This window comes from Mugil cephalus, chromosome 4 (genome assembly GCF_022458985.1).
Source record: "Mugil cephalus isolate CIBA_MC_2020 chromosome 4, CIBA_Mcephalus_1.1, whole genome shotgun sequence".
Classification (NCBI taxonomy): Eukaryota; Metazoa; Chordata; class Actinopteri; order Mugiliformes; family Mugilidae; genus Mugil; species Mugil cephalus.
Genome location: NC_061773.1, coordinates 15320110 through 15337272, shown reverse-complemented (window position 1 = coordinate 15337272; position 17163 = coordinate 15320110). Strand labels below are relative to the sequence as shown.

Here is a 17163-nt window from a genome sequence, read left to right as displayed (position 1 = left end):
CATGACCTCTGTGTCCTTGTTGCTTCTTGATGAATCACATCCCTGATGGTGTTTTGATTGTTTTGATGGAAAGGACTCTGAACCTGTAAAGCATCTAAATCTACCTAAAACCTTTGAACAGTATTTATTTATGCCACATATAACATATAACTGGAAAGCACTGTTAATATGAAATGCAAAAAAAATAAATAAGTGGCTACATGTAAACACAACCCAAGGAAGAAGTTATTTCTCAGACACATCTGTTGTGTCGCCCATATATTCAACTGACTCACATGCACGTCTGTTTTCTCAATAGTGGACTTGAGGGCTATAACGACTCAAACATTATTCATGTGAATATGATGTTTTGCATGAAATATGTAGATGCATTGCAATGTATTGCATTGCATTAGCACTGAAAGTGTCCCAGGGAGTTGAGTGTTTTGTTAACATGAAGTAGTTACCACAGCAGCACAACCATTGAGCAACAAAGACTATGTAGAGCAGATGCTAATGGCTGTGCTAATGGATAGCACAGAAGCAGTTTGATTCTGCCCATATAGGCCTATAAATCTAAACCAGGTAGAAACTTTACACTCTAAGTCACTGGAATCAGTCTTAGCAAATCAACAACATGCAGCATTTCCATATTATGTGAAAGTTAAAGGTTGCAATGGGTCTTCATTCAGACATATCATGTTAAAATACACTTATTTGACAAAACGTTAGGTAGACTAGTGAACATAAAGGCATGCTAATGTACCAGTCCTGCACATGACTGATCTAATGTTCAGTTGATATTGAAATGGCATCAGAAAGGGTGGTAATTCAACTGGATGATCATTTGTTTTTCTGTTATTCAGCCACTGACTACAACGTTTAAGTAATAGGAACATGTGTCAATTTGGTCGTTCTACACTCCACAATGAAAGCATTGTTGAATCCACTACTCTCTCAGTTATTTAAGCTAATGCTCAATAACAGAACCTTCATTAAAAGAAGATTTAGTGCAGGGCTATTGTATTACAATGCTTTCACTAGTGTACCTAATCAAGTGGCCAACGTCAGGTGGCAAACAACATCTTTCCATTCTTAACTTTTTGATTAAAAAAAAAAATAAAAATAGTTTGTGGTAGCCATAATGGTTGTATTATTCTTTATTCAATGCGTGAATTGTTGGAGCTACTTGTATCCTTTGTTTGTCAGAGTCTTTGAGAGGTCAAAGCCACATTTGAGCTGTGTCCTTGATCTTCTGTCCTCTAAACTTGTCTGGATTCAGGATGGACCTGTAATTAAAAGGTGTATTTTTTCTCTTTTGCTGGAGCTTAGTTTGTGGTTTCTTCTAGTTGTTATGCTAAGATAATAAAAAAGTCATCCCTATTGTAGGTTTGCATTTTTTGTGACTTGTTCCCTTAGATTTGCACTCATGGTTGCATCTACCATTCAGGTGTTAATTGTGGGTCACATGACTTCTTCGGACACACTGCACATGTGCAAAGTTTTTTAGACCCGGCACCAGTTTCTTTTTCTTTTTTTTTTAAGAAAGTCAGGATTTGTCCTGTAACGAGAGCGAGAAAGAAAGAGTCTTTTTAAATGGACAAACCATCACAGCGGGAGTGGAGTAGCTCCTCCTGGGCGAGGAGGAGGAGTTACCGTGAAGAAGAAGGGTGGGGGGGTCATTGAGGAGCAGTCATGCAGGAGGAGGAAGCTGCAGGTTTTGTTCCTGTGGTGGGAAATCTCTGGTTGGCTGCTCCCAAACACACTCTCAGACACAGAGTTTGCATTGTTGCACCTCACTTTTGTTTCCAGCTCTTTCTTCCTGGATTTGCCGCAATGCTGAGATGATTTCATGTTTCTGTTGAGCAGCTGATCAGTCAACGGCAAGTGTATTCCAGCTCTTCATAGACCATTTATCAGTTTAATGATTATTATTGAGGCCTTGCAACTTTCTGACACGACAGCAGCAAATATAACTACCGGAAAGGGGCATTATGAATAATTAATATACGGAGTGGAATTTGTGGATGGTCTGTTGGACGGTTTTAAGACTAAGATGCTAAAAAGCTATTCACCGTGTGTCAGCATTTGATCTGACAGTATCTGGTTTTTCCATCAGTGTGAACCCCGCATGATTTACTTTCCACACAGGGACAAAGTTAATGTCCTTCTAAGTCCGCACTGAAACTCCAAAACATTAAAAAGTGAAGCGGTTTTAGTTTGGTGGCTCAGGACAAAAGATTAAAATGGAGAAAGCATCATCAAATTTAGGCCCCTTTCAGACTTGGCATTAACATCAGTCCAAACACAAGTGACACCTGGCCTTAAAAGTCACCTCTGTACGCACCCCAGTACAGCACTGGAGATCTGAGCTCAGTCAGTACGTTCACATAAAGAAAACTAATTATTGCCTTAATCCAGCTTTAACTGGACAACTTAAGCGCATGTAAATGCGTTACCCTGACTAATATCGGAGCGATTGGAAACTGTTTTTCACTGACATGTATACGCCTTAATCAGACTTTTAACTGGATAACGCGTGTGCGCATGCTCCACAGCCAGTCCAAGGACTGCATTCAAAAGTCGAATTTTGAGCATGGCTCGATTAAGCTGTGAATGTAAACGCACGAGGTTCATGCAGGTAAACACAGACATCTTCAGCAGCAAATATTAGAACAGAGGATCCTCCCACTCGATCAAAACCTTTAATCGCTGCTTGTTGCATCATGACTTGGGGTGTGGATACTTATTTTGGAACAAGCTGCAAAGTCTTTCTCTCTCACTGAAAGCACACACGTTAAGTTATTACTTTTTAAAGTTTATAACTTTTTAATTGATCCCTGCCCTGATGTAGGTTATTTTAGAGATAAAGCCCAGATTGTGTCCTCAATGCGAACAGGTTTGTTTACATCTGTGCTTATGAGATCAGGTGTTAATGGATGCTTTTGTTTTTTTATCCTACAGTTTTTATATTTCCTTCGCTGAACTTTCAAACAGCTAATAGTGATGGGAAGAGATGGGAAGAAAGATTATTTTGAGATCTGGTTTTATCAGCAGCCGATTGGATCCCAGGGCAGCCATGTCGTCCCATATGGTAGTGTTTGAAGGTGGCTGTTTGTGTAAAAGACAGGAAGACGTTAAGAGGAAGAGGGCGTTTAGTTTTTAGCCCCGAGGCCTTTGCATGAATGAAACTCTCATCAGCTTCACACCAACACACACAATGTTAGAGCACTTTGTGTTGAACTAGATTCTCAGTGGTCTTTTAAAGAATAAATATAAAGTTAAGGTTTTCTGGTGCCACAAATTTATAGGTCAGTGTATCTCTGTGAAACAGAATTAATGGACGAAATACCAGCAGTTTCTATGACATCGAGCCGTCATGGAGAGAAGTTATCTTTAAATATAAGAAATAATAGTTAATGTAAAATATAATAACTGCTGGTTTTTCTGTTATTTAAACATTAAACATTAAAAATGTACCAAGAGTTTACATAAAAAACATGAGTTCATTGTTTTCCTTTATGTACTGGACAAGTTATTTCTGGACCTGTGTCATTGCTGACACGTGAAATTACAGCCTTAAATTTCACACAGAAGTTGCTGCATTAAACAAAATGAATTAAAAATAAGGCTCATGCTAAGATTATTTTTCTAAGAAATGCAGTACAGCATACGAGTTCATTAATGCAGAGCCTCAGGGTGTAAATTATGTGTGAGCATAATGGACCAGAAACGGATCCTTGTGACTTGGGATATCTCTAATCATTTAATTATTATCAGTAGCAGCAGTAGGTACAGAGGTTAGCCACCTGCATTTTAAATGATCACTCCCACAATCTGCACGGCCAATTCCAGCATCTTCCCTCTGGATGAAGGTTGTTAATCCCAAGGTGTAAAACGCAGTGATACACAGATAGAAATTTCTCCCTGTTAAGTTTTATTTGTTTATGAACTTTTTAAATTTTATTTTTGTATTGATTGGTTTTTAGTTTCTTTATACTTGTGTTTTAAACTTATTTTACCACCGCCGTTCCTTTATGTATTTGTATTCTTAATGGTGGAGCCTGTCTACTTATAATATTTCGTTTTCACCTTACATGTCTGTGAGTTTTGGATTCGTCAGTGTAAAATGATGTCATCACCTGACTGCAAAACAAATCTATCTACGGCTTTAAATAAAGGAACCTGAACCTGGACAATAAATTAGGCTTGGAGCCACCCCCAATTTCCCTAATGACAATTTCTTTTTGTGGATTAAAGTTGGTCTGGAGCCTCTGTGATTTCTAGAGTAGAGAACACAGGTTTTCTGGAGCCAAGGTATGAGCTGCCCTCTCCACACTACATTAACTTTGACAGAACTATTCATTGGACTGAAACCAGTCGCGTCTAAGATCATACAAGGAAGACGAGGAAATCTTTTAGGAATCTACAAGGGAGGAACTTTAGGGCATTTAGTATCGGATCGAGATTCGGATCGGCCAGTACTGAATATTAAAGGATCATTGTGAAAATACCAAGTCATTATAACTGCTAATATTTTAGTAGTTGTCCGAGGTTGGCACAATTGTGCGTCAGTCCTGATGCCCAAATAATAGTTTATCAATAATTCACTCTATAAAGTTTAACTTAAAGTAAAATGTTGTGTGAGCCTTGTGATTTAAATTCCCAGCTCTAATCCTGCTTCCCCAAACAGAACCTTCCAAGCTGTTTGTACCTCAGCTCATGATCAGTATGTTGATTAAAGGTCAGCTGGGAGTTTGTCCCAACATCTGGAACTGGTCTGGTCAGCCCAAACACAACCAGGCAGAGGAGAAGTCTGGTACTTGAACCCTGAAAGCTGTAATTGAAGGAGTTCCTGTTTAATCAGATCCCTCCTTCTCCTCTTCTCTCGTTCCTTCCTTCCCTATTTCCTTCCCTGCAGGCTCCGTGATTACTTCACCCATCATCCTCTTCCTTCCCTCCTGCGCTTTGATTAATTGGTGTTTCACCCAACTGAGCCTGCAATTAGCTGTCTGATTACCACAGGAATGGATTGTGTGTCTGTTTTTGTGCGTTTGGGGATTCCCAGAGGAAATTCTTAAGAGGTTTTGTCCTCCTTTATGTTTATAGATTTATATGTTGTCTTTTTTTAAAAAAAGTCAACCGTTGTGTTGAAGCTGCAACATTCTCTTTGTGGTTGGAAATCAAACAGCTGCTGCTCAGTTCTTTCACTGTAGGTCGTAATGAGCCGTTCTTTTTCATCCTTTTTCTTTCTTTTATTCCCAGTTGTTTACTGATGTGACTCATTCTGTTCAGGCCTCGGGGCGTGTGTGTGTGTTTGTGGCGAACATAATGACTATTACTAGTGAAAAACACCTGGCAACAGGAAAGAAGAAAACTTCTTTCTGTCTGCTGTAAAGAATGAAACTTTGGCTCAAAGTGGTGGTGGTGGTTTTTGACACAGATCAGTGGAACAACCTGGACTAGTTGTCTCTTGCTGCTCTGAACACTTGAATATGCTTGAATATAATAGCTGCTTTTTTAGAATTAATCCTTATAGAACTTTAATAGGTTTTCCAGAAGGACACGGCTGAAAGAGCAACTATAAAGTCGGAAAGATGCAGCTACGTGGATCAGTGTTTCATCAGTTATTCTGATCGGAGATGAACCGTTTCCATGGAGACTAAATAAATATCGATTTGATCAGATTTATGTGTTCACGTCAAAACATCTATCGCTGTGGATGTTTACTGAGAAAGTTGTTCTGCTGCTGTGGAGAATCAAGTCTATGGGAAATAGATCAAGAAGAGGAGGAGGAGGAAGAAGAAGGAGGACAAGAAGATCAACAAGGAAGGGGATAAGATGGATGAAGATGAAGATGAAGAAGAAGAAGAAGAATTGTTAATCTTTTCAAACTTTGTACAGAACAGATTTTTGTGATGAAGGTGTTATCGGTGCTTTACACCAGCCCTCTACATCTGACTGAAAAGCCCTCGGTCTGTCCTGGTTGAAAGTGGCTGCATGGACATGTCATTTTAAGTGGATCGTTACACCACCTCTCAGTCAAGCTTCTTGTTAACCCAGTGGGACTCCTGAAATAACACTCAGCCTGTCCATGTAAAGCCATTTTGACCACCTCGCCGAAACTGAAGCAAGTGTTCGACCAAGAAAACAGAGCTCTTGTAAAACCGAAAAAGCCGTCATACCACTCACAAAGCAAATGCATTTAATTGCTTTCTTTCAAATAAACCGAGGAAAATAGGAAGAGGAAAAAGAAATAATGAAATTTACAACTTTCTCCGGTAGAAAATGTTTGCGATAAACATCACATTCACTCTGGAGAGAGCGTCGGCCTTTTCCATTTCTGTCATTTCCTGTGTCCAACTAACTTGTGCATTCTTTGTTTTTGTGGAAATCACTTAATTTTACACATTTTTTAAATAAATATTTCCCAAAATCCAGTTAAAACCAGGCAACAATAGATGAAAATCTGTGAGAATTAGCACTTTCTGTGCACACTAACTCGCCACTTCATTAGGTACACTAATTAAACGAATCCCATTTTAACAGTCCTGCACTGCATCTTGGCTTCATAAAGGTTACTAGCCTGGAAGCCAGACCAACTCTGTCTTCCACATATTTTTTATAGACGGGGGAGTTGGAGCCTCTCCTTTGGGAACCGGTTATGCTCCAGCAAAGATCTGCCAGACCAGTCAAATTGTTTGTGTGGGCCTTTATGTGGCAATGGACAGAAGAGAAACAGTGACAATGTGTTCACAATAAAATGCCTTTGAATTGTTGTAGGATTATCCAGTGTTGTACAGAGGTTTTTTTTTTTTCTCTGTATCAGTGGAAACACGCCCCGTAATGAATTTCAGATGTTACCAGACTCTTGTTCTGATAAGAATTAAGTTAAGAAACACCAGACGAGAAGGTTCTGGTGTTCAGCGTTAGCTTAAAAACACTGCTGATTCACTGTGGAGGCTGTGGTTTGTCGTAGTGCTGAATGGACATGTGTTCCTATTATTTTGACGTTTATAGTCGGTTTGCTAGGCTGAATACCAGAAACACGTTGGTGTTTAATTCAGTCCGGTTTGACTTCACCACAAACTACATCCTCCAAAGTGATCATCCACTTGAATAACAGCCGTTCTCATTAAGGAGGATTTAGTGCATTAGAATTAATTCATTTTCACTGGTTGTATCTAATGAAGTGGAAAGTAAGTAAAGCATATAAAGTCCTGTCTTTTAGCTACTGTGCAGGGTTTAGGTGTCGGAGAAGCCTTCAGTAGTAGTAGCTAAAGAAACATTCCTGAACTATTCCTTGTCCTTGGTCTTTGTTTGAATCTTAATTTAATTGTGTAATTGAGATCCAAAAGGGAATTTTCACCAAATATTCAGAAGCATTTGTGTTTTTGAATATTTAGAAGAATAACCATCTCTCTGGATTTTATTAAACATCCTCCAAGTTTGTGCATGTGTTTGTTTCCTCCACATCCACATCCACTGTGATCTTTTCTTCACCACGCTGCAGATTTTTTTTTAAGGGGGAAGGGCCACGTTTCAATGCAACTAATCAGGAAGTCTGTTTTTTCTTTTTTCTTTTTCTTTTCTTTTTTTTGTGCGGCCAGTGAAAAAACTTGCCTTGATTTTAATTAGCCTCCTAATTCATGCTGCCAGCAGGACATCTGAGCACAGCATGTAAACCTTCAGAGGTCAAAGGTCGTCAGCGCAGGCAAACCGAAGGCAAAGTGTATAATTAATAAGAACATGATAAGATCAAACTGCGCATTTTTCAGCGTTTTCGAGGACGTTTTTGTTCTCGTCACATCTTCAAAGGCCTGTTTGATGGTTAAGTTCGGTTTTAGAGTTTGTTTTAAGGCCCCGGGAACGTGGTGCGCCAATGAGGAACTTCACAAGTACATAATGAGAAGCGTATGTGTGTGTTTGTATGGATGGGTTGTTGAGGTACAGTGGCCGCTAACAAGCATGGCACACCTTCTATAACACACAGCTGGGTGTCTGTCTGATTGGATACAGGTGTGTAAGTGTGGTTGTTGTGTGTGACCACAGGCTGACACCTCTGTAACAAGCCTGAAGGTGTGTGTGTGTGTGTGTGTGTGTGTGTGTGTGTGTGTGTGCGCAGGGCAACATGAAAACAAGGTCAAACCTGTAAAAAAAGAAAGAAAAAAAAAAGTGGCTCTTGCTTAAACATTTGCCCCGTGAGAAGTCTTTGAGACTAGTGGAGTGGAGTGTAGTGGTGGAGTGGAGTGTAGTGGTGGGTGGAGGATGTCAGGTCCTGTCTGTTAAATAAACAGATTAATTTATGACCTTTCTCTACGGTTGACATCCATCAACTGTTCCTTTATGGATGATTCACACTTTGAAAATCACGTTAAAGCCAGATTACGTTTTCTGTGTCCTTGGGTCAACGTGACGTCGATTTTTCCGGATTTCCTGATCCCGAACTCTTAATATTGGACGTCTGATCTTTTCGTCAGGGTGGAGAATAAATACATTAAAGAAACAATACCTCAGGGTGTTTGCTTTCAGTGAGAGAAACTTTGCAGCTTGTTCCAAAATAAGTACCGTCTCCTCAAAGTTGTGACGCACGATAAACAGTTGTTCGTGGTTTTGATCCAGCACCAGGTAGAAATCCACTAAGGACAGCAGCTGTTATAATGTTGTACTTGGGAACAAATGACACATACAGAGCACGTAAGTTGAGATGGGACCTTTGAGTGCTGGCTGGTGATGCATTTTAATGCCATGTGTGGCAGCAGATACTTAAAGCTGGCCACTTGGCATCGGATGATCCAGGTCGGATGTTAATACAAGTTCTAAACAGGCCTCATTTGTCCAGAGTTCTCAGCTTGGCTCAGGCTTGAGACAACAATGGAAATGCAGATGACCAGTGGCTTAAAGGAACCTTTAAATCCCCGGAAAGTTCACGGACATTTAGAGAAAGATTCTAACCAAACCTGTGCTGAAAGATTTTAGCCCACTGATTATTTCATTGGTATTAATCCTCTCACTCTTTCTTTTAGGTGCAGTCTGGTGCAGATGGAGGCCGCAGGTTGGCCGTCACCTTCAGAGCAGACAGTGAGTTTCTCTAATTCCTCCTGGGCCGTCTCTCTGTGAGCAAACAAGACGTTTTGCATTTCAGGTTCCTCTGGCTTTCTAGTTTGTTGTACTTAGAGTTTGTGTTAAAAACGTTTGGATGGGATGGACAAGTTTTAATATAGTTCAGCTTGAACTCCCCGTCTCAGAATAAAGCATTAGTCGTAATCGCCTCAAAGAATTCTTTTAAATAATGATAATAATAATAATAATAATAATAATACATTTTCAAGAACCCAAGGTCACCTTACACGTAAGAACAAAAAAATAGATATAAAATACAATAGCGCATGATATAAATACATAAACAAAATACAGTGTGGCTAGAAAATAGATAAGGTGGGAGAATTATAACTCAAAAAGGTGACTTCTATTCAAATGTTTTGGGTCCTAAAGCTGACAGTTTAGTGTAGCAGATACTACATTTTATTTTCCGTCTTGTCTAAAAGTCTCTATACCCCTTCACCTCCACATTTGCATCCCCACATGTCCCTCTTGGTCGTCCACCGTCCTCCTCCTTTTGTCCTTTTGTCTGTAAAAGTCAAGTTCCTGAGCCGTGGCCGATCCCTGCCTCCTGCCTTTCTCCGTGACCATGGGCGAGGAAGCACTTTCAGATTCCTCTTTGTGTGTGTGTGTGTGTGTGTGTGTGTGTGTGTGTGTGTGTGTGTGTGTGTGTGTGTGTGTGTGTGTGTCTGTGTGTGTGCTTTCAGACAAACTCCAATTTTTACTATTTTAAGTTTCCGTGTGACCATTGTTTGTGACCATTTTAAACCAGCCAATCCAGTTCTTTAATGCACATTATTATATTATATACATTTCTAAATGCAACTCTTCTGTTTAAGTTTATAATTTTATTGATTTCTAAATCTAATTTCTTGCTTAATTTAAGTAATTAAACTGAACATGTTTAAGTATAAAAGCTGCTATAAATGTATATAAATGCAAAAACATATTTACATAAAAATTCAGTTTTACTTTTGCAACTAATGATTATTTCATCAGTCAAAATATATTTCTTTATCCTGGTTTCTGACTTTATTCAAACTGTCCAAGTAAGACCACATCTTGTTAGACCAGAGGTCTCAAACTCATTTTAGCCTGATATGATGTCAAGCATGTTGGACCAGTAACATAATAATCTATAAATAACCAAACATGACATCACCAAATATTTTCCTTACTTTAGTGCAAAGAAGTACATCATGAATTTTTTTTGGCTACTAGGAGCTTATCCACTGTAGACAGACACACACTACATTATATTTTCTATGAATCATTTTGTTTTTGAAAAATGTTCATCGTAACTTTGCTCATCTTCTTAAAACAACATGTTTAATCGGACCAATAGTCCAAAACCTTTAAGTTGTTATGTTTAATGTAATATATGATAAAGTAGAGCAGTGTGTTTGAAAGACTTTGATCAGATAATTAAATATTTGACTAATATTTATATTAAAATAGAGACAAACTTATCTGCCTACAGTGTTTTTTTTATCAGAATAAAGTTTAGTCTGGAGAAGGTCGAACAGTTCATGAAGATTTAGGAAGTTGGATCTAAAATATGCCAATCAACAGTTTCTTTTACTTTTAAATCATTGTTAACAGAAAACTCCCTGCAGGAGCGTAAACAAAGATTAAATCTTGACAGGAAACTCAATGGATCAAACTATTTCCTTTAAGCGTTAAGGGATGGGTGCTTGTTTCCTCCGAGGCTGCCCTTTTCTCTTTTCCTTTACTCTAACCTTAAAACACATCATGTCAATAATAATACGAGGGAGGTCAGAGGTCAGGAGGTCATGTGACTTTAAAGTGATGACGATGATGCATCCTTAAATCCACTTGATGGTTTTTAAAGCCATATTAAAGCACTGAGGTGTTTTAGCATGACAATCAGAGCCCACTCATTGTGTGTGTGTGTGGTGAGTGGGTGACACACCTCAGTGCTTCCTCTCCTCCAGCTGCTCGGAGGATGGAGGATGGATGAGGATGGAGGAGAGTCGCAGGCTTCCTCTCCTTCTGTTTGCAGTGAAATCACTGGGAGTATAAAGCAGAGTGACCTTTGACCTCTTGTAGGTCTCTAACGAAAAAAAAAAGAAAAAACTTCTGGTTGTTTGGCAATTTTTTCCTGCTACCAAAGACAATAAAATGCTGCTGTGGAGAATCAAGTCTACTGGAAATAGAACAGAAGAAGAGAAGAAGAGAAAGGGAAATAAGGGAAAGGAGAGAAGAAGAAGAAGAAGAAGAAGAAGAAGAAGAAGATGAGAGCCACAGAAGAAGATAGAGGAGGAGGATAAGGAGAAGAGAGGAGATGAAGATGACTAAGATGTCTCCATGTCTCCAGCTGGTCGTTCTTCTACCTCCATGTTTCTGTCCCTCCTGATGTTTACTCCTCGTGGAATGAACATGGACGAGATGGTTATTAAAGGTTTAACACCACCTCTTAACATCATCTTAGTCCTGGTTGAGGTGGTCAGAATAGGTCGTTTTGTTCTGATTAATAGGTGGTAATAACATAAAACTATAGCATCATCAGAAGCTTTGTCTCTTAAACTGGAAGATCAGGAACCAAATAGAGATCTTCTTCAGACCTTCTTTCATTCTCCTCTCCGTTTCTTTGTCTTATAAAGAAACTCTGGAGATGAAGATGAAGAAAGGAGGAAGAGGAGTAACCCTGTGGCCTTCCTCTTCCTTCCTCCTCACATCCTGTAGAGGATCAAGAAGGAGGAAGAGGAGCGTCCAGCCGTGACCTTCTCCTTTAGCCCTGAACATGACCCCGCTTTGAGGAGGATGAGGAGGCGAGAAGAAGAGGAGCAGTGACTCGTGTCGCGTCCCATGCTCCCCGAGCCTCATTTCAGCCTCCATCCTTTTATAACCTCCTCTTCTCTCAGCCCCCATCTTCCTCTTTCTCCTCCTCTTCTTCTTCACCTTGGTCAATAGGTGGTTGGTTGGAGGAAAGGGGAGCAGTGAGTCATGTCTGAGCTCACGCCCACTTTTCTTTCTACGTCCTAAGTCCGTCTTTTCTCCTCCGATCCCTCTCCGTTCATGGCTGGCTGCTCCTCCTCCTCCTCCTCCTTCGTCTTCCTCTGCCCCTCCATCTTTGTCTTTCCCAAGATAGTTTCTGAGTTTTTAAAGACGGCCAACACAACTTCTCTGAGGCTTTGTGATTGGAACACATACGTATACGATCACAGCGCGGCTCAGATGTCAAATCCCTCCTCTCACTCAAAGCTCCCACCCAGAGGCATAAATCTTAGATGCCGCTTCATCCAAAAGCTGCAGAATCATTACAGTTTACATAAAACAGTGGGGGAGAATTCAAAGCAGAGCACCTTTTATTACACATTCATACCTTTTTTTACTAAGAAATTTAAAAGCAGCGTTCCACACTCAACTTTGTCTGGACTTTTCATACAGAAAACTTTTTAGCTTTATTGCTGAAACATTGTATTTTTAACAAGTGGAAGCAGGAAATGGTGTGTATTTAACAGTCTGACATTATGACTCAATATTTGATTAGTATGACTTGGACTTAAATAAATCAAGTCAAAGTTTATTTCTAAAGCACTTTTAAAAACAACCTCGGTTGAACCAAAGTGCTGTACAGAGGTAAAAATGATGATACATACACTAAATAAACCAGCAAATAAAGCAGCTATGGAATAAAAGTAGCGCAATTGAAAAAGAAAAAATAATAAAAAGATAAAAAATAAAAGCCAAGGTTACTCATCTAGATGGGGCTAAACGTCAAAGAAAAAACATAATAATAATAATAATAATTTAATCAAGCAGTGTCATTGCTATGAGGTGGGGGTGGCTGGTCTGGTCTAGTTTGGAGCTACATGTCTAACTAACGTCCTCAGGTCCAAACGTTTCCCAGCAGAACATTGTATCGCCACAAGCTGGTCATAATGTAATTTACTTCACCTGTCAGTGGTTTTAATGTTATGGCTGATTTGCTGTTCTCGTCTCTGTCCGTGTCTCTGCAGACTGCTCATTAAACTACCCACTGGGAAAACATGTCATCCACGAAGTCGCCAACATTTCCTTCAGTCATCTGGCCTGTGAGGACCAGGCCGCCGTGGTCGTCCACTGGTCCGCAAGTCCACTAGGTACTGCCCGTCTGTTGACTTCTTCACCGCCTGTTTACCAGAGAGGAGAGGGGAAAGTTTAGGGACGAAGAAAGTTAAAAAAAAAAAAAAACCCTCAGTGCTCTTAAATCTGTAAGATTAGCCGACTCTGGGCCTCGCTTTGATCAGGCCTGCAGAGAAAGAGGATCACATCCCACTCAACAATACCTCGATCTGACCGTGAAGGAATGTGTGTTCGCTCAGTGTAAGGTGAACCCCTCTCTCTCCTTTTCTGTGACAGAACAGCCTGTTGTTTTCTCACACAGAGACAATCAGAACTATTCCTGACATTTTCCTCATCAACCTCAAATCTGAACATTTGATTCCAATTGAAAAAAATAAATAAATAAAAATGACTCCAGGACAAGGGCCGGTTTATAAAAAAACAACAAACATGGCTGGAAAAAGACTCCTCAGTGTCTCTGTTTCTGCTTATTGAGTGCATAGAAACAAACAGCACTGATTTAAAAAATAAAGTCCAGTTGCCTTCGTTAGAGCTTAGTTTTATATGGACAAACATCTGTGATGTTTCCATTTGAAGGAGACTGAATATTTTACAGTTTTTGCTAGAAAAACTTCACGTATAATTCATACTGACAGAAGAAGGTTTTTAGTCGTTGAGATCATGGTTCATCCAAAAATAAGAGAAAGAACCAAGCTGAAATAAAGACAAATTGTTTTGTACACAGACCTGAAGACTTTCTAACCTCACAACTAATCGTCTCTGAACCATAAATGTGGTCAGATTGTGGCACTAGAGGAAAAACGCAATTAATTTCAACATTGCATGTTACAACCTGCCTGGTTTTATGTACATTTGGAATTTGTGCACAACTATTCCCAGAGAAAATAGGAAGATATGGTTAAATCACAACAATTGCAATTGTAAAACAGGCTTTGGGGCTAAAGTGTAGCACATGCTTGTGATGCAGTCTTCATCAAAGTACCAGAAACAAACACAAGTTCCATATTTATTTATTTCCTTCAGGTTTTCTACATTACGTTTTAGTTGTAATTTCAAGGACATCAACTGTGAAAGTGCAGCATTTGTGTAAAAACATGTCTGCAGACAGCGCTCTTTGAGGTATGCGGCTAGTAAACGAGAACTGAGTACACAACGCGGCGGCTGCTAACATGCAAAACATCTACGACGGTGAGGGAAGCGTTCAGAAATCTGCCTCGAGACAGAAAAACCTGTTCTGCTGCTGCTCGCTCTCTCGCGGAGCTAATAGGAAAAACGTGTCCGGTCGTTGTAAAGGTGTAATTACGAGACAGATGAGTTTTCAGAGAGAGAGGAAGGGGAGGAGATAAATACAAATGGAGGAACTAAGAGCAGAAGGAGGGAAGAGAAGCATGAGGAGAAGGAAGTGAGAGGAGGAGAGCAGGAGAAGAAGAAGATGAAGAAATGTGACGTAAGAAGGAAACAAAGGCCCCGTTCAGACCTGGTTATTCGAGACGTCCGATTAAAACTTGCCAGCTTAAAGTTCAGGTGTGAACGCAGCCAGGACGCATCCGACCGATCCGATCTCCAGCCTCGTTTGGAGGTTATTTAAAACTGGGTTATTTGAACGTGCTCTCTGTGAACCCATCACACGTAAACCGTCTGAAAATACTTTGTTCACGTCAGACTTTTCAAACACGCTTTAAGATCCGTTTCTCTGTTTGTTAATAAACATCGACATCATGTGGTTGAATATTTGAACAGCTGTTGTCTCTGAGGAATCTCTACCTAGTGTGGAAACGTCCTGGGTTATAGGTGGAGCTTTGCCTCTAAAATAACAAATGTAAGGCCTGAGATCACTTAATAAATTGCAACTTGTGTGCTTTTATTGTATCATGCCCCCAAGTCATGACACAAAGACAACCAGCAGCTGTTCGTGGTTGTGATGCAGCGTCAGTGGTTAAAAGAAAGATTGGGTCATGACTTGGGGACATGATACATATTTTGTACACATTTTAATGACAGAACCCGTCACACAACCAATAATCAGGTCTGAACAGCCTCAGAGGGATGAAAGGAGGAAGCACAGAGACAAGGGAAGGAAAGTGAGAGAAACATAGAGGGAGGGAGGGAAGGAAGGAAGGAAAAGTGAACATGAACTGGAAGTATTGAATGGGTTGGTTTGGATTTGATGAGACTGAACCTCTTGTTGCGTCTCCACAGGCATCGAACACGTCAAAGGCTTCAGGGTTTATCTGGAGGACAAGAATCCAGAAGGGAAACAGTGTCAGCACCTCATCCTCAAAGACCCGCGGCAGCTCAACTTCTCCTACAGGAGCACGGTACGAGCAGACGTGACGACAGCGAAGTCAAGTGTGTTTACACTTGAACCCACTTGACTTTTACCTTCATGTATTTTCCTGCAGTGACACGAGTGTTATCAGTACTTCAGCGCTAGTATTAGGTGAAGTGATGAAGTTATGTTAATCGTCCCGTTCTTTGTTATTTATTATGTCCCATTTTACACCGATCAGCCACAACATTAAGACCATTAATCCGTGAACTGGTGACAACCTCGTTAATGTTCCTCTGGGAAACGTGGGATTTATATGGAGGGTACTTTTATACTTTCCATGTCCATCAGTGATCCTTGGGCCATGACCCTGTGTCTGGTTTTTCTCCTTCAGTGGATCATTTTTTGACCTCTTCTTCTTCTGTCTCTTCCTCCTCCTTCCATCTTATTCCTCTTCCTCCCCGTCCTCGTTTTCTTTCTTCACTTCTTCCAACTCTTCCTCCTCTTCTTCATTCTCCTCCTCGTCCAACTCTTCATTTTCTTCCTACTTTTCCTCCCTCTCAATGATCTTTGTGGACTTGCTGTCTGAGGTGTCCCACCCACCAGTGTTATTCACCTCCCCTGTCATACCTGGTTATAATGTTATGGATGATTGTGCATCGCCTTATTTTGTCCCGTCCCACAGTGATCGTGTCCATTGTTGATGTGTCACCAGTCTTTTGTCACAGTGTTCATCGGCTCAGTTGTGTTGTTCACACCTGATGTATTAATATTTTCCTCACAGAAGATGAGCAGTCAGCCGTTCAGTGGTTTGACTTTCGACACCGACTACATGGTCCGCGTCGTTCCTTTCCCGTCTCTGATGAACGAGAGTTTCTTCCCTCCGTCCTTCCTCAAGACCAACTGTGAGTCCAGCACTGATCAATAGATTTATTTATTTATGCTTCACTGCTGCTGCTCGAGGTTTTGAAAGAGTTTGAAGCTCAGATCTTGTGTTTTCTTCACTCCGACAGCTTTGTTAGCTTAACTGTTAGCTATGCTAACTAAAATCACAACACTTTAAAGCAGGTTAAAGTAACCAGGTAGGTTTTAAATACGATTTGAGGGGGTTTAAAGGATGGCAGTGATTCATAACGTCAGGAGAATAATCGACATTTCATTCAAGATAAACAAAAACTATTAAAACTGCACAAATTTACTTTGTTTCTCTAAGATTAGATTTAGTTTGCTCTGATAGATTATGATGAAATTCTATTTAAAAGAATCTTTCAGGATAAAACCATTAATTTCACACGAGTCAGATAAAAACAATGAGAAACTTTGAGCTTTAGCTGCACATATGTAAACATTTCAGCTTCAATCGGAGGCTCATCTTTATATGAGCAACTTGTTGGATACAAGAGAAGATGTAGGAAATGTCTGTAAGGATTCATATACACTCAGCTGCCAGTTCATTAGGTACATTAGTGAACTGATCATTAGTTTTAGTTTAAAATAAGGTTTTCATTGTTGAGGCTGTTGTTTTCTAGTACTACTGACCTGAGACACGTTCCTATTATTTTGACATTATAGTCAGTGAGCTAGGCTAAATAACAGAAACACTTTAAAGTTTAATTAAATCCAATTTAACAGCACCTCAAAGTACATGATGACCTCCTTTCTGATGCTGAACATGAGATCAGTCATGAAGGAGGATTTAGAGGAGTTACAGCCAGACTCAGTTC

General features: G+C 40.0%; 1 protein-coding gene across 1 annotated transcript in view; it reads left to right on the top strand.

Annotated features, from left to right (window-relative positions):
- The window catches only part of il17rd (interleukin 17 receptor D), a 29338-nt gene that overhangs the window by 4154 nt on the left and 8021 nt on the right, over window positions 1-17163 (top strand). Inside the window, exons 2-5 of the mRNA XM_047584058.1 lie at window positions 9006-9060; window positions 13065-13187; window positions 15370-15488; window positions 16224-16344. Of these exons, the coding sequence (XP_047440014.1) occupies window positions 9006-9060; window positions 13065-13187; window positions 15370-15488; window positions 16224-16344 (418 nt within the window). The remainder of the gene's footprint in view (window positions 1-9005; window positions 9061-13064; window positions 13188-15369; window positions 15489-16223; window positions 16345-17163) is intronic.